At 40.7% G+C, this 27,419-nt stretch overlaps 1 protein-coding gene across 1 annotated transcript in view; it reads right to left on the reverse strand.

Moving 5' to 3' along the window:
- LOC143002473 (uncharacterized) overlaps positions 1–11,042 on the reverse strand; it is a 54,769-nt gene extending 43,727 nt beyond the window's left edge. Inside the window, exon 1 of the mRNA XM_076152590.1 lies at positions 10,825–11,042. Coding sequence (XP_076008705.1) covers positions 10,825–11,042 — 218 coding nt within the window. The remainder of the gene's footprint in view (positions 1–10,824) is intronic.
- Between the last annotated feature and the right edge of the window lie 16,377 nt (positions 11,043–27,419).

Consider the following 27,419-nt stretch of genomic DNA (forward strand, 5'->3'; position numbering starts at 1 on the left):
TGCCAAGCAGACCAGACGAACGAGGGATGAATGTAGTCAAGTAAATAACGTGTTTTTTTTTCATAGTTGAAGACCTTTGTGTTAAGTCTCCATTCCCTGTCAAAAGAGGATTACCCCCTTGTTCCCTGTCCCTAGTTTATGGCTCTTGCACAACAAATCTTGATGAGCACTGCTCCAGTCTATGCACAGGTCTCTGCAGCCTGTCGAGCCCCCTGTACCCTCGCGATGGTTGATATACTGCATGCCACTACTTCCCACTGCTGTGCTGCCCATCCTCAACATGATGTGATGATTCTGGAGAGACTGAGGAAATCAGTGTCATAAATCCTGCGTGTCCTCCATGGTGAGGCTAAGGGGCCACATCTTTGTCCTCTTCCAGCTGTTTGTCTTAATCAAACAACAGAGTAGACAGATGTGTCCATAAAGTTTCTCCAACGGGGGAACATCCAGTGACGGGTCATCCTATGAGCACCGTTGAAGCGGGAATGTCTCCCCAGCAGCCTGGATAAGTGAGATGCAGTACTATCAAAAGTAAGACCGCTACACTCTGGTACATTTAATGAGGCCTAAGATCTAAGAACCGAACTTTAAATCACTGATTTTTCCCATGGAGGTCCTGTTAAGCATTGTCATATTCACACTATGCTTCAGGGATATTTAATTTAAGTGTGAGTAGTCAAAACGTACCTACACCGAGTACAACTGCATGGAACTTTGAGGTCAGCTCAGTGAAATTAGGAGCTGTAGCGATTCTCATTGTCTTGCATTTGATTCTATGTGACATTGTTCTTCAATGACATGAATGAGTGAAGGTTATCTCACAGGAGTTCTCAGATGTGTCTTTGCATGTGTGTGAGTGTGTGAGGCTGTCAGCCGCTCTCTCAGTCGGTGGTCTGCTGCACATTGTGAATTTCTAGAAAGCTGCCACTTCTGTCAGTGATCACAACCAGCAAGGTGACAAGGAAGGAAAATAACATCTTAGTAAAGAATAAATACACATGATACCTTCACCACCAGCTTGTTCAAAGAGTGTCTTGAAACTATAAAAGTGGCACATTGGAGCAACACTGCTGCAAGCCTTAATAGATTTCAGAGGCATTGGGTTTAAGTAAATATTGAATTTATTATTGAGATGATCTGCAGTTCACTAATAAACATACTGCATATGTAAGGAAAGTTTATTGGCCCTCCTGCTGTGAGGAGAGTTACAGCCGTATGCTATGGTAAAAACAGGCCGTTTTTCAAGTGTATTTAAGAGACTTTTCTGTGTATTTATGGTAGAAAATCGAAGAAGAAGTAGTGGCAGAGAGAGCATGGGGGCTCACAAGAGGGAGGTTATTCTATGTACAGAGAGGAAATCATCACCAGAAACCTGCAGAGAACTGTCCTGATATTTGATATTTAACATGATAGGAAAATCATCATAAATACAAATTAAAATCATCCCTAGTATGCCCCAGGAGTGTGTTAAGCCAATTACTATTACCCATGATCTCTGAAATAGGATCAGAATAGATCATGTTGTCAGCTGGTAGAGTCAGTATGTATACACTCATAAAAACAAAACTGGAATTTCCATTCACTCGTGTAATTCATTAGCAGTCATCAGTGTATTTTTACTAATTCATCATAGATTCTGCCAAAATGCATCGGGCGGGTGGGTGGGGGGGGGGGGTTATATTTGTACACAAATCTGTCAGAAATACAGCAATAAAATGAACTTGCCATCCCAAAAGCTACTACTAAATAATTTGCTTGCTTCCAAAGGACAATTTTACTTTCACAAATGGGAAAATATGTTCAGAAATACAGCAAAAGTTGGAAAATGCTAAGCAGTGATGTTTTCTGTCTAGTTTGTACAAAATGGACTAAAACATGCAAGTGCACTGGGTATTCTTGAAATAACACGAGTCCCTCAGAGTTACATATATGCTTATACTCAGTGGATCTCCTGCTGCGAGGATTGTGCTGAACCTTGCATTGGGTTCCGCTATTGCACCTGATAAATAGCTCACATTATGGTAAACATGTGTAGCATTAACTCAGTGAGATGACACAGATTTGATTAGATGGAAACTATGCCCACTGTGCTATACAAGCAGTTATAACCCTTTTTTATTTACACTTTTACTCTGCCTGCAATTTTTCTTGAGTTATCCTGTTGAGTCTCAGCAGCTGAAACTGTGTAAATGTTTTTGAATGCTCATATTTATTTCACTTCAATTGTCTGATTTTCACTACATTTCTTTCCCCATTGCCATTGTGCTGTGCTACTTAGCATGTTTTATAAGTGTCCCATTTATTGTCCCATTTAATCTTGCTTTTCTGGTTAGTGTGACAATTATTTTGTAATTGTATCATATCATTTAATATTTAAGATTCTCTTTTTATTGCTTTTTTTCCAACACTGTCACAATCAATTATAGATCGCTCAGCGTAATCTAGGAGAAGCAGTGAACTAATTCAAATCTAAGATCACTAAAATGAACTTGCTCTGTGAGAAATAGCCCAGATGTACTCCTGTGTCCAATATCAGGTCCCAACACGTTCATGACACCATGCTACACAATCTCTGTGACAGATTCTCATACCTGAGTGTGCGGTTAGAAGACCTGACATTGTTCCTCCCACATGGTGCAGGGCAGCAATGACAGGTTAAGTAGCCATGGAGGATTAAATTATATGAAGCACATCCCCGGTGGATAGAGGTCTGTCTTTGTATTACCCAATCTGGAGACTAAGGGATGAAGACAATTCATCATGTCACTCCGTGTGTCTGTGTAAGTGACAGACTACTGTGTGTGTGTGTGTGTGTGTGTGTGTGTGTGTGTGGTAGAAAGGGGATAATTCCACTGTTGGACAGGGCTTGAAACAGGGTGAGGTAATTAAAATTATACATAATTTTATGTTTCACTGTTTTAAAAACTCCCCCAGGTTGCGCACCATTCTCTCATTTTAGTCGAGCTTTACAACTTGCATGTTTGTTGCAACAGTCCAACTAAGAACCCTCCACAATAAATCACCCGTATGTTCCTCAAAGGGGCTTTCATACACAGTGAATAATTTTCGATGCTAAAATCACCAGCATGCTTCTTTATGGCAGCTTTGAACAGGTACGCCAGCTGCAAAGGCATTGTCAGAGATGAATAGAGGGGTATTCAAAACCATGACATAAACATGAATCTCATTCACAAACGTGCTCTTCTCAAACAATTCACTTACTCAATCAAAGTACCACCACATGTTCCAGTTACATTCCAAAGCCTTCCACTGGTGGGCCACACTGTTTGCATACAGTCTTAAATAGAAACCTCAACAAATTCCCACTTTCGTTACTGGTAACAACCATCATCTGCTCCAGTGATGTTTTTTGTTTTGTTTTTAGAAAAAATAGTGAGTGGTTACAATCGACTCATGAGATTCAGCACTTTATGAAGAATTAACCACACCTAATCGACTGTTGTTTGGTTTTATTTTTGGACAGGGGCTGATGGGGCAGCTGAGCTGTGCTGAGGTTCATGCTGATCAGTCTCCAACATCTACTTCTATTTTTATGACTACTAATCTATTGCTACTAAGATTTTTGTTGAGAGATTTTTGTTGAGAGATTTATGAGCGATGAGGCAGATGGAGCATTTACTATCACTCACGCTGCTTTTTGTCTCTCTTTAACTGGTTGGATGATGTCACTAAGTCATTCTATTAATTTAAGTCAACTGGATGTCATTGATCTTGCTTTAGTGTTACTTGTAAAATTACATCCTCACTGTATTATGATGTAGTGAACAGTAATCTGCATTGGCAAATAGTGAACTCGATGTCGGTCCACCAGAGCACCCTTTTGATGCCCAGAATGACAAATGGGACACCCCTGTTTGTCATTCTGGACATCAAAAGGGTGCTCCAGTGCTGAATCCATCTAAAACCCATAACTCTTGGTAGTGGTACACATTGATAGTGCTGGATGGGATGCAGCTGATGTGAAGTAGAGGTATTGTGTAACAAGCATATACCTTTGTACCCGTTTACTCAATGGAGGATATAGAGCATAGATGAGATCATGTGAGCAGCATGCCAACAGTAATACAAGGAAAACTGCAAGCATTCACTAAAGTGCCCAAAATAAATAATAATATTCTTATTCTGTTTTTCTCATACATTAAGTCTCATTTGCATGTTGCCTGTTGTGTAGCTCACCTATACTTGACCTTTCCATACTGACCTTTAATACGTTAATTGAATTAAAATGTCTAATCACTGTACACATTGTCAGGGAGCAGGAATCATGAAACCTTATTTAGAACCTGAGGATGACTAGATTATGTAGCCGGGGGCATTTGCGACTTATTGGAGCACAAATTAGTCATAGAGGGAGGCAAATTACATCTGAAATGACCATGCATATTCAAATTAGGGCTGCATTTGGGCACATATGTACACACACAAGCCCACAGACAAATGTACACATATACACACACACATGCACACGCGCACACACACGCTAAGAGAGAATTGGTTGGTGAGTATAGCTGCAGGATGTTTAATATGTATTCTTAATTTAGTGTTCTTACTTCAGGCTAAGATGTAACCCACTGTAAAATGATTATGTTAAAATTACATTGTTAGGGACAAATGGGCACATTTTAAATATTAACGTGCAATAATTTACCCAGCAGTATATACTGTATATGGAATTAAACATAAAATGCACATGAAAGAGATAAAGCAGCCCAGTAATGGGCAATAGAATATTCAATAATGCATTATTGTACAATAAACACAGATTCATGACTTTAATAATTGGTTAAGTGACACTGAATACATATTCAAAAACAGCCTTAGACAAACCCTCAAATGGCGAAATTGCCCTCACTGTGTCATATGACTACTTAAACTGCTTTGTTTTAGTTCTTATATCACAATACACACATACATCTCTGTGGTGAAAGAACAATGCATTTAATGTAGTTGGAGGTGGATGTTAAGTAGGACTGCTGCAGACAGGAAGACAGTGTAGACACCCAGCTATTTACTATGATCAGCCTGTTAGATAACATTTGTCATATTGACAATGACAGTAAAGTCTATCAAACAGCTGCTGAGCGTCACACCATGTATATATTTTCATGCACATATTAACATCGTAAGGCCGGTAGTGTAGCGTGAATTTCCGTTTCGTTTTGCAGTGGCTGATTCAAATAAACAACGGGGAGAACATATCTGTCATCTTTGCTGTAGTGTGCTGACCTGTTTTACTGTTACAGGCCTAGTTTATTGTTTTTTCTTCAGGTTGACCTACCAGAGACGCCTTAAGTCAATACGCACAGGGTGATTTATGACTTTTGTATGAGGTCTTGGTAGCATATTTGGGTTACTCTATATTTATATCTTGTGACTCATCCTCACACCTACATGGCTCGGCAGATAAGCTGCTTTTAACTCTCCTCTCCATTGCAAAAGTGTCAGTGCACCATGGCAGAGAGTGTGTTGCCTCTAAATGGAAGAGGATCTGTCGTGATATGCTACATCTTCTTACACACAAACTAATTATCTATGACTCAGGGCGTTCAAATTCTCGTGAGGTGACCACACAATTACCAAGAGTGAACACCATTGCCAAATAAAAACACAGCGCACCTTGTTCTGCTGAATCATTGATTTGTTTAAACTCCTTGTACTTAAATAAAGCTGGTTAAATTACTGAGAGAGTCACTAAGCCTTTATTTAAACACATCATAGACTTGTTTCAATTAGGCAAATATGAAGTCACAAATATATGTGCTGGGGTTGTCATTTTCACTGTTGTAAACATTGGTGTACAAGGCAGGTGACTGGAGGACAGGTTGGTGTTACACTCAAACAGAACCACCCTGAGAAATAAGATTGCAAAATGTTGTTTGCAGCTTCAAGACAATTCAGCAAGATATGATGATTTGGAAGAAATATTGCAGAGCACAGTTACAATGATTTGACCTGCACTTTTGTGTGAGTGTGTGTGTGCGGGTGTGTAGCAAAGAACTGTCAACACAGTCTTCCTTTCTAATGGCAATTGAAGATTATGTGGCAGCAGGCAGAGGCCCTCCTGTACTGCTGTGTGTTATGATGTGTACTGATACAAAGACAGGCTCATTTAAGAAGAGGTCACTGTGCCTTTACCTCACACTTTCACATCATATACACATTCTTTTGTTATTGTGTGGTAGAACTTAAATGTAATATTGAGGATTAAATGAGGGTCATGCCTCTTTGCTGAAAATGTGTCATTTGCATCATGTACAGAATTGAATTTTAATACTAATGATATTTTTAATCCGGTCTATTTGTCTGTCTTCTTGAATTATATATGATACAGTAAATGTTGGTGTGTTTTTCTTTTGTTTTGGCCGGAGTGCAATGTTGCAACGATCCGCACTACGATTTCAGCAAAGTGCAGAGAAAGAGACTTGGCAAGAAAGATGGATGATTCTGACATAAAAATGTAGTGGACACTCCAGCAGCATACATTGTTCACTGACCTGCAGAGCCCCAAAATGTAAGGCCACAGATGAATCTGGCTCTGTTGCTATGGAGACAAGATGAAGCATTTCTGGTGGTAGAGCGCAAATATGTCTGATGTCTGTCAAAACAATGAATCTGTGAGCAGCATCCTACCTGGTGTTTTAACATTAGAAACAAGTTATAACAGTGTTACATGTGTTTTTAATACATCAAGAGAAAAAGTGGGAGGGACAATGAGGTTTGAAAAGTATTTAGGGTGATAATCTATCCATTTGAAATATGTAATTAAATGCTCTATTTAACAATGTTAAAGGACGCTGAAAAACTCAGGAATTCTCAGGAAATCAACAAAAATCCCTTCTCCAGTCATTTACACAGTTTGTTACCATTACTTGGATTGGATTCATCACATATTCAAGGACATTTGACAGTTCGTTAAAGAAGCATGTGTGTGTACCAAAAATGGTGATTCATAAATAAAACAGCAATATGAGAAATAAAGGTCGGTGCTCTTATTCAGGTCATCAAGTGCTTGAACATTGAACTCTCAACATTTCCAGAGTGTGTGTTTTCGGAGCAATGGACCTTTGTGCCGATGATGCTGTCGAATACAAGAGTGTTGTTTATGTTTGGTCGAGGGTGTAGTAAGGGACGTAATGTTATTCTCCTCTGCATGTGGGTCACTTCAGGAGTGTGATCTGTTCAGACTGGTATCACAAGAAGGCCACATTCACCAGCCTAACAAAAACAATCTGATAGATAAAGATATACAGAAACATTTAAATTGAGCACGAATGCAGCATAATGTAGCGTAAAGCACCTGTTCATACACACACACACACACGCACACGTCTGAGTGATGCCAGTTGCTCTGACCCATTTGGCTGCAGCAGTAAGATGTAGCTGACAGTTTGGGAGAGAGGCCAGGCCTTCAGAAACATGAACAAACCCTTACCCTTACACCACTGACAGCAGAGGACTTAGACAGGCATGAGAGATGTGTTGGCATCAGACTCCATTTCAGCAGACGGTAGAGATCAAGAGTGAAGAACTAAATTAAATACAACTTAAGAGGTGCCATGTTGACTTAACAGTAGTTTTGATGCTCACACCCATAAGACAACAACTTTATGCCACCAGCACTACAGGCACACGTTCACACAACGTGACTACACAATCTGCCCTACACAGAAGGTGGTGCTGTTGCTGCTCCTTCATAAAGGTGGTAATTGATTATTAAAGTTTGTTGCTAGATTCACCAGGGGGATATGCATGAATTTCAAATCTCATACAGTGCTGTCACCTTAAGGAGAGTCTGTGGTTGCAATCGTAGTGTATTATAAGACAGGTTTCTCTGTTCTCCTTTGTTATGCCCCTGGCACAAGGGAGTCACAAACTTTCCCTTGCAAAACATAATCGATCACAAAAGAAATTAATAAAGTGAAAACATGGTAGTGGCTGGAAGCATGTAGCTGCTGCTGCTGGGGAGAGAGAGAGAGAGAGAGACCCTCTAACAGTTGCTGGCGGCTGGAGTTGTTCTGTATTATCTGCAACACACCTCAGCTTTCAAAGGAATTAACCCATAACGTCTCTGTGTGTGCATAGTATTATGTCCCGTATTCTAGTTTATCCAGAAACAAGCAGGTCAGGCACAGAAGACTCCAAAACTGGCCAAATGTGGGGATGTGAGCATGAATGTGTTTGTCTGCCCATCATCTGTCCCTCTGGTGTTTGTCTGTCTGCTACCCAGTGCATGCTGGGATATCGTCTTGAGCCTTCTGTGACCCTGAATAGGAATAAGTGTGTATGGAAAAGTTATGAATGAATCATGCCATCATTGAATAAAGGATATGTTGGCATTAAAATTGAAGCAGGTGTTCAGCAGCTCTACATAAATCAGGTTCAGGCCCTTGGCTTTGGTTTAGAATTGGACTTTACATATTTGACTTTCCGAAGCTGAGGAATAGCACATGAATTTATTTTATATTTTATGTCATGAGCCTCAAAAGGAGCTGTACTGTACATATGATTTTCATTTGTCTTGTACAAATGAATGATGTGTGGACTGGACTGCCCACTGCAGTTGAGTGGGTGTTTGAATATGACTGGATCAGTGTTTCACTTTCAAAAATACACGGATGGTTTGTCATAGAAGTCCTGCTTTACTAAGATATATAGTTTAACTATTAGTTAAATGCTTTGTGCTATAACGTTCAGGAAATGTGTTACGCCGAGAATGTATGTGTGAACATGTGTGTGTGTGTGTGTGTTTTCCTTTAGTATCAACATCAGGAGGAGCCCCGAGCGCTTCCTGACGTCTCTTGGCTTCCTCTCCTGGCTCTCCATCTCTCCGTTTCCTGTCTTTTTTCCCCCTCTGTATTTTTCCATTATTTGTTTCTCTTCCTTTCTCTCCGTTTGAAGAAAAACTTTTTGTTACTCTTTAAATGACTTGAGGGTGTCATATAAGTATGCATGCTACATAAATAAACATGCACAACTTTGCCCTGGAGGATTCCACTGTCCCAAGGCATCCAGGCTGTATTTCTCTAAACTATCCCAAAACAAATCTGTTGTTGGAGTTTGGTATTCTAAAGCAAACACACCAACAACAGACATTACCATTAAATAATGTTGGATTTATATATTCTGATGATACATTTATTTATTTATTTTTCACTGTTGTGTAGATAAAAAATGTGTTTGCTTGTTTTCTACCTTTTTTGTAGTTTACCTATTCATGTCATTGTTGAGCAGTAGGGATGAGGAGTTTATATTTTGAGTCCTCTTTCTCTCTATCCTGCACTTTTCACTCTTCCTTAACCTTTTTCTCTCCCACTCACTCATTCCGTCCCATCTCCATCCTCCACTCTCATCTTCCTCCATCTACCTCTTCTTCCTATGTCCTTTTCTCTTTCACTCTCTCTGTCATTTGTTCGGTGCCAGTTCCTGGTGGTTGGTGGTTCCCTCTCTCCAGATGGCCCACTCTGATCATTTATTGGTGACAGGAGAACAGAGGAAGGCCTTCCCAGCTGCTGCTGGCTGGCACCCTGCTCTGCTTACACACACACACACACACACACACACACACACACACACACACACACACACACACACACACACACACACACACACACACACACACTTATAAAAACACATTGGAACAATGTCGACCACGTGGCCATACTGTAGGTAAGACTACACTCACTCTGACAGAGAGAAATCTGCCCTTTGTCTCCCTTTTGCGGTGTCATTTCTGTATTTGCTCTCCTCTACTGTCAACCATGAGTCTGTGCTGCAGTTTGGCACGCCCTCCCTCCCCCTCCAGCCCTCTCTCTCCCTGCCTCCAACTCTCCTTTCACCTCCTGCTGTGGTGTTACTGACTCTGTCACACAAGAACAGACAGAAGGAGAGACAGAGGGTGGGAGGGGGAGAAAATGTGAGAGATTGAGAGTGGAGTGCAAGATTTTACGAGTTTACAAATGTTGCAGCAATTAATGTGCTGCAACTCATAAGAAAGCTCTACTTTAACACTGTGGTGTCTAAAGTCATTTTTGCAGTTTCACTTTTGGTTGAATTTGGCTTTCATTTGCCTTCTAAAATGCTGAATTGCAAAAGAATGAACTATATAAATCCTTTGGAAACAGAAATGATCTCACCTAGGCTTCAATGACTAACAAAATGACTATTCTACAATTCCATATATAATATCACAGTGTGTGCACGTGATCAAAGGTCAGAATCGCAATGTACATGTTTTTTGTTTGATGTTTGCTATTATAGCCATTGGATGAGAAAGTGTTCTCTTCTCCTGTCACACTCCATGCAGCTCATTGGGCTCATTAAAATACTGTAATTGTGTGATCTTATTCTACACCTTCTACCAACTCCATGTAGCTGCTTGTATCAAGAAGCACCGTCTGTCCCACACACATCATCATGGGGATATAAGGATAATAATACATACATTGGAGATTTCCGCATCATCTTGTGTTCTTCCATTCTTCCCTTTTTGGTGGATTTCTATCTTTTATGACCAATGTGCATCATCGGCATTAATTCTCACTATGTGGAATAGCGCATAACGTCGCAACCATCAATATCAACAAATGCTAGATTGCCCTTATAAGCATAAGTGATAAATGTATCAAAGCAGCACTACGTCAAATAAAATGCTTCAGTGATAACAACTAACATTAGAGGCACAGCTCATGTTTCTTACTAGTGGAGTTGAAAAGGCCAATTCACCGTCTGTCTCACTGCAATCCAGTGACTTTACTGTTGCGTTAATCCTAAACAGGCCTTTTCCGCAGGGCTCCGGCCTCTCACCCTTGGTTATGTCCCTCGCGGCAGGCTCTGTCTGGAGTCCCACCAAGGGCAGGCCGAGCAGCGCGCGCCTTGTACGGTAGGCCGGTGGAAATGACCCCTGGCTCCCGGCTCTTTCGCGTAGGGTCCCGCATTGTGCAGCCCGAGGCCCTTTCATCATCCGTCTGTAGAGAGGAAAAGAAAGGGTTCCATGTCTTGTCCAAGTGTTTCTCGACAGCCATCAAGCTTTTTTGTTATGCCGTACAGCAGTTTGTCAAATTCTATATAAATGTGTGTTTATATGAAGATAATATTTTCAACACGATTTTACATCTGCGCTGGTACACACAATATGCAGACCTCATCCTAACCTTGCTCTGAAGTTGTAGTGGACTGAATCCCCACGTGTTACCTTTAAGGCCCTGACCTTTGCCCTCCTGTATTCTATCAAGGGAACCTAAGCTTATTGTTTTCTGCTGAGATAGACAGATGTGTGCAAGACCTTTTTGTTACTGTCTACGAGGAATTAAATTGTTGTTGAGTACAAGTGCAGCATGTACGATTGTGAAGCAAATGCAGCAGCATTCCAAAACTCCATGTATATTTTATGTTTATTTCTTATCGTCTTTCTTTTTCTTTACCCAGTTGTCCATTCCTTTGTTTGCTCCCCCGAAAGTGTAGAAAGTCTGGAGCTTTTCAGATAGAACACAATCCAATTCTCTGTGGTGATGCAGTTTCCCCAGCATGGTTATTTGAGTTTTAAGTTGTGTGAAGGACATATGGCATGCACGTATGTTTCTGCTGTCCAGGGCCAGAGAGACTCGTCTGCAATCCTCTTAGATCAAAAACTTGTTGAGAAAACTTACTGACATGATATCCTTGAAGGAAGAACATGGAGACAGAAGGAAGGTGAACAGTATTTTTATATGTGTCCAGGTTTTGTTTCACAAAGCCCAACATAAACACATGTGTCCTTCCTGTGACTGTGTCATAAATAGCCTGAACCGAGCATGCTGCGACTTTGAAGTCACACATGGGAGACTGCTGTGATATACAGCTGGCCTCAGCTAGGGTACCCCAAGAGATGCATGAAAACACACACATACACATATGAATACATTCCATCATACATCACACACATACACACAACCGCAACCTCTCTATTACCCCAGAGGTGCTGTTAGTGCTAACACACAGTGTTACACACCAGGAGGGTCATCCTGTCTTTTGAGCCCAGAGAGACGGAGAACAAATAAGTGTGTGCGCATCTGGGGGTGTGTGTGTGTGTGTGTGTGTGTGTGTGTGTGTGTGTGTGTGTGTGTGTGTGTGTGTGTGTGTGTGTGTGTGTGTGTGTGTGCGCGCATCTGGGGGTGTGTGTGTGTGTGTGTGTGTGTGTGTGTGTGTGTGTGTGTGTGTGTGTGTGTGTGTGTGTGTGTGTGTGTGTGTGTGTGTGTGTGTGTGTGTGTGTGTGAGAAAGAGAGAGAGAATGACTCACTCATCAGAAAAAATAATAATGAACTGAATATAGCCATCCTGTGTTTAAACTGCTTTTTATATATTGAGCGTTACATATTCAATAGTTACAGATTATGTATGCAATCAGTGAGGATTGTTTGAAAATCCAATATGAGCATCAATAAATATTCACAATTTAATTTACATTAGAAAGTTACATCAATACATTTTAAATTGATTCAATGATGACTTGTTGTACTTTTCCAATAACTTATTGCAGTTGAGATAAAACATCTGATATTTGAGAGTTGATTCTTAAGAAAGCATTAAAAAAAATAATCTGTTATTCTTGTATTCTCATTCTGGCCATGCAAATGCACCTCTAGGTGGCAGTGTCATCATGTGAGAAAATGAACAGGCCTAATCACTGTGTTGCAGCAGAATCTATAGCACATATAAGCATGTACTTTCAATCTAAATGTACGGTGTGTATTGTAAATCTCAATGCTGTTCTTCATAAAGCCTTTGTCAAAGGACTTTACAGGGAAAAGGTCAACCTACATCTAACTGGAAGGCATCACACAGTTCTTTGAAACGATATGTAACAAATCAAACATAAGATACTTTCACAAAGACATGAGGGTTAATTATATTGAAAAGAAAATGACAATACACTCCTCCAATCCAACAGAATGTAAACCTCTTACAGCTTGTTTTGTAATTTAGGCCTGATAGGTTCAAAAATAGGTCTTTCATCTGAGATCTCACTATTCAAGAATAAATATTTGCAGTGAATGATAGATTAACTTCAGATGACACCATGTAGGTGCAGTAGTATAGAAAGACAGAGTTGCTTGTCTTTGATTACCTTTCATTCCCATAGTTGAAGTCTCAGGAAACATCTGCAAGCCTGCGGAGGAGGTTACAGGGGTGGAGGACAGGATGGCTACCACACTGTGTTTGTAGTACATATATATGTGCATGTGTGTGTGTGCGTGCATATTAGTGACTGAGGACAGGTTGACAGCCACAGAACCCTGCTGTGGTTTAATCCCTTCACAGGTCACAAAGGGTCACATGGAAGGGCATGTGTGTGTGTGTTTGTGTTTCGTGTGTACATGAAAGGGAGGTCTGTGTGTGTATGCATGCAACCAATCATACATGCACATACAGTAGACACACACAGATTACAGGTATTTCCATCTACCAACTATAAGGCCGGGGTGGACCAAGCAGCACAGAGGCCCCTCTGTATGTCCAAAGCCAACTGTACATTCCTTTCTGTCCCATTGGGCCCTCTATTGCACACAGCACCACATCTGGATAACTGAAACACTCCCAAAGCAGGCGTACCTGTGTTGTGTCTGTGCGTGCGTGAGAGACAGTGTGTGTGTGTGTGTGTGTGGACAGAGATCCCTCCAGTCATGCATATCAACATGTGGTTTACAGTTAGTTTTTCATATTGAGGTTTTCATTGAAATTTCAGTGACCTGGTCAGGCGGGAACACGGGCCTCTTTCACGTTTGGTCACACCCTGTCTATTTAATGTCATTCATTTTCTGTCTCAAAATATTTTCCCTTTCCTTTTTCCTCTTTTGTGACAATTTCTGTTTGTCTGTTTGTGTTTTTCTCAAGAAAGAAATAATGCTGGTTGAGTCTGAGACATAGACAACAGAGCGAGTTCTAGCAGAGCTCCAGTTTCTGACCCCGCCGCTGTGTCTCGCTGAGATTTGCAGGCTTGGAGCTGAATTGTAAGGAGATCTGCTGCAGCCCTTATGACTTTGGACATGAGGTTATGAAACACTGCTGTAGAGTGATTAAGATCAGTATGCTGGGACTGTTTTTGTTCAAGACAAGCAGAAGTGCAGTTTGGCCAGAGGTTTCTTCAGTGTTTTCATTTAGAAAGCCAACCGAGTGATTTAGCTGCCCTCTAGGACGAAGGTTTCAGGAATATATTCCAACCTTGGCATTCAAATTTGCCACTATTTTCAAACACAAACAGATCAAATGTGGTCCTGATGATTGTTTTTAAGAATGTAAGGTTATTTTCAAACGATCATGAGTTTACAGTGATTAGAATTTAATGGAAATGCTGAAAGGAACAATGTTGAGAGTTTTCCGTGAAATCTGTTGGATTTCCAAATTTATTTAAATCAATACAAATTCAAGTTTAAACACATGATGTGGTACTGGAAAGCTGTTTCATTGGTTTTGAAAGAGAAATAGAGCTTGGCATCATCTGCATAAGAGCACAATTACATATTGGCTTGTAGTGATATATAACACCCGGGGGCACTTTATAAACTGAGAACCAAAGCAGATCTAAGACTGATCCCTGGGGAACACCGCAGAAGAGGGGTCAGCACAGGAAACCCTTCCTCATATTAAGGGGTAATATCTAGCAGTAGAGAGGAACCAGTCTACAGCACAGCTTACTGTGTCAGCAGCAGTGGTCAGACCAAGAAATGTGTGTGTGTGTGTGAAAGCATGAAAGCCAGATTAGAATTTGAAAAGACACTTTCGTTATTGATAACATTTATTAGATGGACATTAAATTCAGAAGACAAACAGATTTACTTTGTAGATGAAGATAAAATGAACAGTTTTCTCAGTCACTTTAATGCAACCCTCTTGGACCCCAGTGACCATTAGATAAACCACATTTAATACACTTCTTGGCCAAATGTACTTGACGTATTGTACATTGAAGCATTAAGATGACAAGATCCTGTCCTGATTTACACACCAATATGAAAATAGACACACAGACACGTTCAGAAACATAGCCTGCATTTTTTTAAATCCCCCTCAGTTGCCTCTAAGCTGCTGAATAAAGAACAGCAGCAGGAGATATTTTATCTTAAGCCTAGTCTAGCCTGTTTTTTTTTGTAATCTATTACCTATACAGTACTTACACAATGGCCTCACAGCAGTACAGAGATCAGAAATATATAGTTTGCCAATGTTCTTAATGAGAGAGAGACAGAGAGAGAGCGAGTGTGTGTGAGAGAGAGAGAGGTCTTTTCTCTGTAGTTTACCATTTCAATGCAGATTTAAAGCTCAGCTGCCAGGCTGCCAGATGGAAGATCGCTGTGTCTAAGTAGCTCCATGCAATGATTAAGAAACTTGGGTGAAGTTGTTTTCCTTAATTTAAGTTAGATATAGCCATAATTATTTCCAGTCATTTTTTGAATAAAAATGATGGAATGCCACACATTACTTGTAGATTCTTTATAGTAAATTAACCCCAGCATGCTTTGTTTCTCATACATAGCCCATACAATTGAGGCCTAAGTTTTGTTAGTGGAAGTAAACCGATACAAGTATAAGACATACCTCAACGTGCCACACACTAGGGTTGATTTGTCACGTATTTGTGCGCGATAGCAACAATCCGGCTACCAATTTGCTGTGTTACATGTAACGTTTAATGGATTCAAAGGACCGTATCCAACAGATGCTGCTGCTGAAATTAGCCCCGTTCTGTTTTCCATATGTAGAAAACCTAATAGGAAACATAGGGTTTGGCTTTAAGTGCTCAGACTTGAATGATGGTAATGTTAATCTGTGTCTAAAGTATCGCTGGCTTTCATGATAAAATGGACAAAAACACCTAAGAAATGATCTTGTTATAAAGGTGTAAGGTTCAGCCTTCTTTACTTTTGGCAGTGAGTATTATAGTTTCATTAGAGCAGCAGGGAACTAATGAGTCACTGAGTGAGTATACATATTAGAATAGGTGCAATTAACTTAACTTTAGGAAATTAACTTAATTAAGTGAATTTTCCGTTGAAACCACTGATTTATATTTGTGCAAGTGAAATGTTTTTCCTAGAAATGCGGTTTCTTTATGCTATGGAGCTAAATTACTCTCACTGTTTCCAGTTTTGTAATTAATATGAGGTTTCATTTCAAGTGTTAACGTTTGCACTCATATAAGTTCAATACAGACTTGAGTCATTACCACAGACGAATACAAATAAGAAACGTAACCCTCGCCCACTTAAACCTGTAGTCCGGCTAAGCACAAAAGCTTTCATAAGATTCATCTGTGAGTATTTAACACTGTGACAAAGCAGCAGGTCTAATGAGACAGTAAAACCGATTGGGCTTGGAGCACATGGTGGATTTCAGTGCCTACTGGTTGTCTGGGAGGTCCTTGTTAAAGATGTTTCTCAAGGATCATGAGGGGTATTTTGGTGATATTATGCAGGCCTGCCACATCACATTACTGTGGAAAGGTACTTTAAGAACACCCCATTAGTCTGACAAAATAAAATGCACACCATATACTATATAGCTCAGCATTGTGTCAGTTCAATCTCTCACATGCTTTGTTACATGACTTGTCTTCCCCTGCTTTTCTCTACTTTTCCCTTCATTCTCCCCTGGATAATATATAATACAGAACAAACCATCTGAATAATATTTAAGAAAAGATGATACCAATATGCCAAAGACACATCAGCTCATTATATTCAGGAAACCTTATGAATTCACCATTTCCACCCACAGGGTTGAGTGACTTTACACAGAGGAGCAGGGAATATGACTTCTGTGCCTGCCTGAGCATGCTTGGTGATTTCATGCTCTGACTTAATGTTACAACTTCAAAGTTTGTGTTTCATAATCTCAATAGAAAATCATCAGAAGCATAGGGGTTTCCTTTTGGCTGCTTTGATTTGCTGTATTGTCTCACAACCAGACACGTTTCCTCACTTCGCTTTGTGCCAGCCAGGCTGAAGCCAAGCAGGAATAAATGTTGCAATAATACAATAAAATGCCTTCTGTGTGTCTTCTTTATCAAAGTGTAACTAAGGAGATGGTGGTGCTGCCGCTGTGTGTGTGGGTGGGCGGGCGTGCTGTACTCGGGTTTCTCAGAGGATCCTCAGCTGCACAAAGAATTAGATCCAATCTCCTTATTTGGCAATTGCAACTGTTTCAAGCGATCAATCGCTCAATCAATGTAATGATCAGATCCTCCTCTGCATGGATCCACCTAGGCTCACATGGCTGGAAATAAATCTAAGCATGTCCATCATTACACCATTCACTCTGTTTACTACATGTGGTCAACAGGGGGAGCTGTTCCATACGAGATCGACCCCAGACTGTGAGAGCAGTTAACCAAGCATGACCCAGTGTGAGGTCTCCACTGCAGCCTGCTAATGTGAGTTCAAAGTCTGGGATCTCTTGCAAGACAGGTGGCTCATGTGACGGCTTATGTGTTCCATTCCATGTCAGCGATTTAAGACTTTTCCATACGTTTGTTTACAGTTGCAGTTTAGAATAGCATGGAGGGTTTAGGATGTGGATTTCTTGCATGCATGCATCACACGACACACTTTTTTTGCACCGTGTGGCACTCAAAACCCAAAGGTCAAGAGGGAGGGGAGAGAGAGAGGCAACAGAGACATTATGTAGAAAAGTGAGAACTGTCACATTGGTCTGTCTGAATACTAGTTGGCTCTTGAAATAGGGATGTATGAGTTTTATAGCTTTGCAAAAAAAATCATGATTGGTAATTTACATAACAGAATGGAGGCAAATACTTACTTACTTACAATATTTGCCAATGTTTCTGTATTGAGCATAAACAGAGCAAAGGACATTGTGACCTGATTTTGCTTTGCCGTAAAGTTTGTTATAACATATTTCTAGTTGTACACATAAACTCAAACCGCTTTGTAGTTGCAGTTCGTCATCAGCCACATCACACACAGAAACATGATGATTCGCCTGAGGAGGGGTTTTTCTGGAGCAATATTGAACTGAGGGAACTGAGTGAAAGCTGTTGCTAGACACACTGAGAAAAGATGCAATTAAGCTCAAACTTCAAACTGCGGCTTCTAAGTTCAGATTGTTTAAGAACCATGATGCGTTAGTCATGGTGATTCACAGTAGAGAATGTTTTGAAATCCTCATTACATCCTGATAAGACCCCATACATTGAGTGCTCTGTGAAAAACTTTCTCTGCAGTGCCTCCTACTGGTGGATTCTAAAAATGTAAAAAAAAGAATACATGTACCCAATATGGCAATCATGCCCCTGGTGGGAGGAAGGGCTGAGGGAAAATAGTGCTGAGCTGCCATGATGAAGAAAAACGAGATCTACGAGAAGCTTTCTTATACCAACGTAACTTTCATTTAAACGACAGTTATCACATTATAATGGTCCGTTATCTCATTTCCACGTGAAAAGGTTCTCATGTGGTTTAGTTGATTCACTTTTAACGGGTTAGATGACGTTGATTGTTTTTACATCACGGCAGATCTGCGCTGCTGTAGAATGAGGGGGAGGAGGATGAGGAGGAGGGAGTCGATCATAGTTTCTTCATAATTCCACCCATACCTTAATCTTACAGAATTCCGCTCTCATGTGTTTTGTTTGTCTTTACAGCAAACCCTGATTGTTTGAGATGACTACATGATGTGCTGACATTGGTTGAACACACACACAAGTTTCCATTCACACAGAGAGAGAGAGATAAATAAATAAGTTCATCTAAATCTTTTTAAATTTATACAAGCAAATAATTGCTCTATCCAATTAGCCACATCTGAATTATTTTCACAGATGTTTGTGTTTGGACTTTGTCCAGTTTGTCTCCACTCACAAAGCCACATGGGAAAAGTCAGAATGTGTGTCTTGTGTGTGTTAGTGTGTTTGCCTTGTGAGAATCAACTCCTCATCTCTCATGTTTCTGCATAATTGTGTTTCCTCTGTCTGTAAACACTTTTTCAGCAAAAGTCTTTGAGCAACAAAGGCTTTGAAGGCCATTGGTTTTAGGTACATCTGCCTTCAAAGTCTCTCTCTCTCTCTCTCTCTCTCTCTCTCTCTCTCTCTCTCTCTCTCTCCCCCCCCCACGCCCCCCCACTCTCTCCTTCTGCCGGTGTCTGTCTCTCTGGTCCTAAACCTACACACGTGTAGCATGAAGAAGAAAAAAAAAATCGCATCCCCATTGTTCAAGGCCGTGTGAAGTTGTGTGTATGTGTGTGTGTTTATGTGTTTTTAAGTTACAGCTTTGGGCTTAGTTTGAACCAAAATCCTACAAAGAAGTTTTAAATCTGACTTGGCTCCTCTGTTCAGCTGTGGTAGGTGCTATCACACACATACACACTCACACACACACAATACTCCAAGCTGCAGTGGGAACACTATCAAAGAGAAAAATGCCTAGAAGGCACAGCAGCCTGAAGCCCCAAATTGATTTACAGGGTGAGAGAAAGAAAGAGAAGCAGAGGGAGAAAGAGGAAACAAGTTAGTTAGCGTGTAGGAAACAGAGAGATAGATTTGGTGATAAATGCTGCTATGCCCAGCAAAACTGATAGCTTGTTAAAACAATTTTGAATTGTATTTTGTCTTCGTCGGGATTTTAAGGATTCAGATATTAAAACCTCCTGGTGCCGTTTCCCTCTTCATGCTTCAATTGTGTTTATTTCAGCCTTGAATACCAAAACCTAATTTCACAGCTAAGCTTTGCTTATTACTGTCTTATCAGTCAACATCTCTATTGATTTATAGAAATCCCAACAAAACACCACACAGACCCACAATTACTGCTTATTTTAGGAGGGAACACATCATTTGTTAGAGTTGTGCACTTTGTTTCCTTGCCAATGGTCTTTGTTTCTTGAACCGTAGGTTGGACCTTAAATGAGGATTACTACTTATCTTGCTATGCATCACTACAATGATTGTTATACAACCAACAGCAGTGATGTCAGATCCCATAGGCTGATTTTCCTTCACGTCCAAACCACATTCTGACTTTAAGAGACACCTGCCCTCACTGTCTATTGCAGGTCTAATTGCAATTTGGCACTCAACCTCTGTCCAGTACAGCGGGGGAGGAGGGTGGGGGGGGGTTGCTATGATGACCACACAAGGCTATCCCATGGAACAGAGAGACAAGTGTGTGAGGTTGACCCCAGTATCTACTGTATAGGCGGATCAGAGGCAATTATACATTGGTTAAGACTATGGTCATAGCTGTATCAACAGTGGATGTTGACTTCCTGTATGGTGTGGATGTGTATTCCAGCCTGTGGTGTCTTGTGTTTTCGGCGCCCACTGTGAACCATACGCTGTGTCAGCTGGGAACAATTATGTAATAAACCTTAATGAGAGTACACCTTCATAGTACATAAATGTGTTTTGCAGGAGACCAGGGAAACTCCAAAACATAGAACGCACAGCCCGAGTCCCAATGTAATGTCTATAGAGTCAACTGAAACATAGCTATACCACAGCTGGTGGGTCTGGGCACCACGTGCTCCATCCGCCCTCATGGCAAGTCGGTCTGCAGCAGAGAGATCGGCCGATTGCTGATGCTGCCTTTTATAGTGGAATCTGCTGGAGTTGAGGAGTCTTATCCTGACTCACAAATCAACAAGCAAAGTTGATTGGCGTGACCGAGTCTGTAGAGTCCTGTTGTTGGACAAAAGCTGGTGTGCAAAAGAATAGCGGGAACAATAATAAACATGTCTATTTCAGTTCATATTGGCTTAAAATATTCACCACGAATCTTGCTGCAACAATTCCTAAGTGTAAATAATGTTAGTGCGGTTATTCACGTCCGGGCCTCCAGCTCTTAAGTGGACACACAGAGAAACTATCACTCGCCTGCAAACTCAATCACTGCCTCTTTCACTGGTTTGTTTTCCCTTGCTATCATACTCCAGAGATTTCAGCAGACAGCCAGGATAGATTCACGTATTCTAACTCTCTTTCGCACTCTCTCACGCACACACGAGTGCTCTGCCACACACTGTCTCTCTCACAAACCCAAACAATCCAAAAAAGAGAATGAGGGAAGCCTTTCATGAAATTGAAAAACAATGACTTGATTTCAAAGGTCACCATGGGGGTAGCTACTCAGATATTACAGTAATATGTGTGTGTCGAGTGTGTTCTTCCGTCTGTGTCTGTGCCTGATTCCACTCTTCTGTGGTAGAGATCACAGAAGGAGTGAATGGAGTGGTTTGATTACATTTATTTGGCGTTCTGTGTAAAACCCAATGCAAAGTTCAGAGAAGTCTGTGAAGGTTCTCAGTCATCCAGGTCATGGTATCCAAGGAAAGTAAACCTTAGACAACTGGACTAAAGCTTGAAGACGTTTCAACTCTCATCATAATCGTTCATACTCCTGATTACTCATAATCAGGGTAGTGATCTGTGGCCAGGTGTGGATAATGGCTGAAGTCGTTGGGATTCTCCTCTCTGCTGTTCATTAGCCGCTGAATGGACAGCGTTGTAGGAGGGTGATGGTGTCTTAGACCTCTTCATCTGTATAGAGATGGTTTCTCTATCTTTACATAGATAGCCTCTTTTACTCCTCTTTCAAACCATCTATCTTCTCTGTCCAGGATGTGTTCATTTTTGTCCTCAAAGGAGTGTCCCTTGTCTTCAAGTGTAGGTGGACTGCTGAGTCTTGTCCTGAAGAAGTGACCCTCCTGTGTTGAGCCATGCCACGCACTCCTCACTGTATTGGACAGCATACAGCAGGTTGCTTCTCTTGTGTTTGGGTGTGGATTCTTCTGGGTGGACCAGTTCATCTCTAAGCGTGTTTGAAAGCTATAGGTATACAGTGTTTGTTAAAAATCCTCCTGAGAGTGAAAGTTCTAGAGAACATCTATCATCATCGTCGACTTCATCATAGACGTGTGGTGCCTTCTCTTATGCATGCCCCTGGTTGTGATTTAATGGCGAGTGTGCGAGTGTGAAGGGCTGCCTTTATACACCAAAGAGGTGACTAAATGTCAATGGAAACAGCATAGCATCACTGTGACATGAATAGCATGAAGGCTGGATGGCAGAAAATAGGAGCAGTGAAAGCCATCACTCAGCTGCACCCTCTGCAATGAATTTTAAACGGCAACTTTGACAGGGAGACAAAAACGTATGACAAGTGAGTGCCAGAGCCAAAGGAAGACTAAAGTGAACCTCAGCCAGGTATTAGGAGAGACCTTGAGCGTACGATTGAGCTGAGGAATGATGCTGAGCTGGCTGACCTTCCAATGGACAACTTAAGGATAGGTGGCGATACTTTGAAAGGTGTTTGGTTTGAAAGCGAAGTGTAGTAGTCGCTGTTGTTTATATTATGTTGTGTTTATGTAAAAAAAGAAAAACAAGGTTGATAAGACACTTTTTTCTGTTAGATTGCTGTTTTAGTTTTCAAAAGAATTGACAAAAATGGAGACAAACACTGTATTTTACAATGTTAAAGAAACAGATCACATCCTGTATCTGGATCAAACATACAAAAATAAGCAGGGTGACAATATAACCTCCATGGCAGAGTTAATAATGTTCTGTGGGTATGACTCATGTGGGATCTGTGTGTGTGTGTTAAAAAAACAACAGTTTACAATTTGACTCTGAGTGCAAACTGTTTTTTTTTTGTCCCTCGCTATGTTGATTTTTGGAAAATGATGTGACAATGATCACGGAAGTTTTGCATACTAAACAACCAATAGCTCAAATAAGTAATGATTGCATTATAAGCAGATTTTTCAAGCATTTTAAGCCTTTCATTCTGTATTCTGTGTAGTGCTCTCAAAACACAATCTGGGTTTAAAGTACCACTGAAGCAGCTTGATGTGGCAAGCTAATGACATCAAAATGCAGATTGGAAGCTTTGGCGCTGGCACAAAAACACCTCTCACTTCTCTGACAACTGTATGCAGTATGACACACACACACACACACACACACACACACACACACACACACACACACACACACACACACACACACAGACACATACGTACACGCATTCACCCAGACACACACCCACCACCCACAAATCTGGCAGCGCCCACGCTTCTCCCAACAGCTCCATACACATACGCACACCGATGCATGTAAGCACACATGCAAACCAACCCCCCCCCCACCCACACACACACACACACACACAGACACACACACTTCTGCTCGGAGAGTTTGCACAGTTAAATCAAACTGATTTGCTACCATTGTGAGAGGAAATTACCATAACAAGGATGGGATCAAATGAGGTAGTTACAGCTTGAATCATAAATTGCAGACTGAGCGAACCTGCGGCTGCAAATGGATTGTAATTCACATCAGTATTCATGAAAAGAGAAAAGTAAGCATTAGAATGGGTTGTGGTGGGTTTTTTTTTATTGTCCATATCCTGTAAAAATCTTGTATCTCCAATTTTTTATTCAACTTTTTGCTGTCTTCATATCCACCGCTGACAGTTTCTTCAAAATTCAGCTTGATGAAGTTTTATAGCTCTTGGAAAAAGCACAAAAACTTAATAGGCGGTGTAAAATATGAAGTGTGCAGATGTTAGTGGGTAAATTACTCACTTTTGCTCAATTCCTAAACACACTGTAGCTGACTCAGTAAAGATACAAGGTTTTGCAGACCGTTCTGGTATTTCATGGATCAACTCAGCTCATTTTTTAATCTCGACAGGGACGAGGCCATATTACCAGAAGTAAAACATGCGTGTAAAAGATGAAGATTATCCATTTCCATACCAATATGCATGCATATGAAGTGTGTGTGTGAGACTAAAGCCTGAAGGGGTCACTGTATGAAAAACACTGAGCTTATGATCAGTGACATTTCCTTTCTCATTATATGATCACATACAGTCATTCAGCCGGTGCATGAAGGCAGTAATGTTATACAGGCCACGATACTCTAAGTATTAATATTAAGTTCTGTAGTTTCAAAGATATCAACACAGATATTGCAATCCATATGAAATCCTGCTGCTGGCCTTGAGTGGATGAAGATGATTCTCTATGTGCTACACTTTGCCGTCTTTGAGTCGCAAGAAGACTCAAGACTTAAGTGAAGCACCAATGATTTAACCTCTTCATTAGAATATAAAGTCAATGAATAAATAGATTCCTTCTGCATTAGTCAGATATAGATGACTTCCACTAGAGCAAAGCCTCACTGTGAGTATCATCATCTGTTTAATTGTTGCATGAATAATAATTACGTATTAATTATAACTCAGCATGGATTCTTTAGGGCCTGTACTCAAGTAGTAGTGAGTTTATAGAACTGGGGAGGGTTAATGATTATCAACTCTCTCTCTCTTTTCACCTATTTTTCACCGACCTCCCACTTCTCTCTATGACACAGTGGTTAACACCTCCTTAATTAATAGTGTGGGAGTTGTCATGTATATGTTTGGTCAACCTGTGGTGTAAGCTGCAGTAACTCATATGTAATCTTAATTCCAATGGGGAACATAACACTAAACTTCTTTCCATTGCTTTCATCAAGTGAATTGAAGGTTTTGTTTCTTCATACCTTTCCTGAATCATTGATGTTATTTGATTACAATATTTTGACTCTGGCCTGCCCCCTTGAGGACTGAGTATTTAACCCTCCAGACTAAATAATAGGAAATATGTGAGCAACATGTTCACAAAGTTACATAACATATTTCTGGCCAATAACCACATGAGGATTTGTTATCTGTTTACTAACTTAAAAGTTTTATTGTCCCTTTCCAGCATTCGTCTGCATTTCTAGCTCGCAACAAACGAGCATTGTTCCCTTGGCATTACCTGACAAGAAGATGTATCAGGTATTCAAACTGAAAAATTATAAGACATTAACATCAACATTCTGAAAGACGTCTCATTCACTATGTCGCATTTTGCAATTAATGGAATTGTTATGGATTTGAACAGATTGGTGGGTGGTGAGTGGTCATTATCACAGTCAATCACTCAAGTGTTGTCGTCTCTGTACTTGTATTCTGATAGATTTCAGACCAAAGCAGGAACTTAGTAAGAGTCTCATGACAGCCACATGACATGTTATCATCATTGAGACCGCTGAAAGCTTGTTTCATGCTTGTTTTAATTAATCATCAATCATCATCAATGTTGATAAGTAAATATTAATGAGATACGTCACGAATCGCAATCGTGCTTTAGAATATTTTCTCTCTAGGAATGATAAATAAACAGACACTAAAGAACTCCTGCTCACATGGGAAGAAAAAAGCTAACGTTGATAACTTGCATAATGAGTGCCTCAATATCAAAAGGTTAATGCCATATTCCACTGTGACATTTCACTTGCTAAATATTCACCATCTTGGATTTGAGGAGCTTAACCTTCTATATGAGTGTGAGCTTATTGAAAAATGCATTCCAGCTCCCAGTTATGACTGATATGACTTAGAATCCTAATATTAGCTCATAAAAAATGGAACCCAAAACAGAAACTTTGGTCTTAATCAAAAAATCCTTCGTTACTTATTCTGCTCCATGGCTGACAGTGACGTTTTCCTCCGAAAGTAATTAAGCTTGAGCCTGTAAGGATAAAAACTAAGCTTGTTAATAAGTTGGAGAAGTAATGAAAAAATAAAGAAAAGAAAAAACACACAAGTACTATCTTCTTTTATTGCTTTAGAAATGATATTGGATCTAATAACCCAGCGATGTGAGACCACATAGCAGGCTATCATTATACCACAAAGCACCTGCCAACTGAATGTAAGAAGAGCGGAGGGGGAGAGAAGAATTAGGAGGTGGAGCGCAAAGAGAAGAGAAGAGAGGAAGTGTCAGGAGGAGAGCAGAGAGGTCACAGGATGTCAGAAACGAGGAGCAAACAGGGAAAACGACGGTTTACAAACTGTGAGCAGCGAGAATTCAAGGGAGGCGAATGAGAGTTCGAGATAAGAAAGGGAATGAAAGGAGTTTTAAAAACACATGTGAAGAGACAAAATACAATTGATGATCCACAACACTGACTTTGTTGTTCATCCCATCAAAAACATATTCCACTCTGCCCTACTCATGAAACAAAAACACATTTTTGTTAATCGGCAATTGATAAGTTGGATGAAATGTATTGTTTGATCAAAGTGATGTGGTGTGTAAGTTGCTGAATGTGCAATATGCATCCACCTTCTTTCACTTTCCCCATACATTCTTGCTTCTTGTATGTCTGGAGGATTAAACACTATATCCACTAGGGGGCACTGTAAAGGCTGAAACAAACAGCGTAAACAAAATCGCAACAATCAAAGTGAGCATCGTACTTGGTTGGTCGGTGACAGTATTGACACCTGAGGTGTTAGACGCCATGTCACATCTCCTTCATAGCGCTCTGACATTTTTCCCTGGAAGTTTGTTTTAATTTTAGGGACCGAACGTGTAAGCACTTTGTCTGACATCATTGTCATATTGAACAATAACCACATTCCTCATAGCAACCCTGCATGGTGCTGTGAGCGTTTGCTTTCCTCTACATTAGGGAATAACCCAGCTTCCCCTTGAATACTAATGTTTCATCACAACTAATTTCACAGCAACGTCTCAATGAGAAAATCCCAGGCAGAAATTTCTCCATTTGTTTGGATTCAGACCACCCACTTGATGTTTCACTTTGAACACAGTCACGGCGAGCACAGGAACCGATACAATTATTCGATCCAGTAGTTCATGACCTCCGTTTGCTGTAAGAAATCTGGGTTCACGCAGTTCAATCAAATGACAATCCTCGCTTCAAATAAACACGACCAAGGCCTCCTGCAGAAAGCACTTGAAAAAAAATAAATCCATCACCAGCCTCTTCGTCATCATCAGCGTTTCCGCCGCCATGACTGTCGTGTGATTCACACGCTTTCAGGCTTATGCACCCTCACACATTTGTGCGTTTCACACAAAAACACCCAGTGACAGACACATGTGCACGGGGGGAAGGGCACACCTGTTTTGAAACTGCATGCGCTTCTTTTGGTACAAGAAAGGGAAAAGGCAACAAGGGGAGGGGGGAGAGGGGTGGGCGGTGTTGCAGGGGAACAATCTCTTCAACTGCTCCGAGTCTTTACAGTGAGTCACGGTGAAGTCAGCTGGAGAGAGATGGAATATCCGACCGAGCATGGATCGTGGTAATTGCCTCTGTCTCTGTGCATGGGATAGAAAGAAAGAAAAAGAAAAATTGTGTGTGTGTGCTTGTGTGTGTGCGTATATGTGAATGTGTGTGTTGCCAACGCCACCTCCAGGCTGAACTGATGAGCTCATTATTTTTGCTCCCAGAACCCCCCTCCAGTCTCTGGAAACAGCAACACACAGTGGTGCTCCCTCTGTGTGTATGTGTATATCTGCTTGTGTGTGTGTGTGTAGGAATATGGCCTTTCCCTTGGAGTTCT

This window comes from Genypterus blacodes, unplaced genomic scaffold, assembly GCF_046128005.1.
Source record: "Genypterus blacodes isolate CSIRO-AG114 ecotype Tasmania unplaced genomic scaffold, CSIRO-AGI_Gbla_v1 ptg000057l_1, whole genome shotgun sequence".
NCBI lineage: Eukaryota > Metazoa > Chordata > Actinopteri > Ophidiiformes > Ophidiidae > Genypterus > Genypterus blacodes.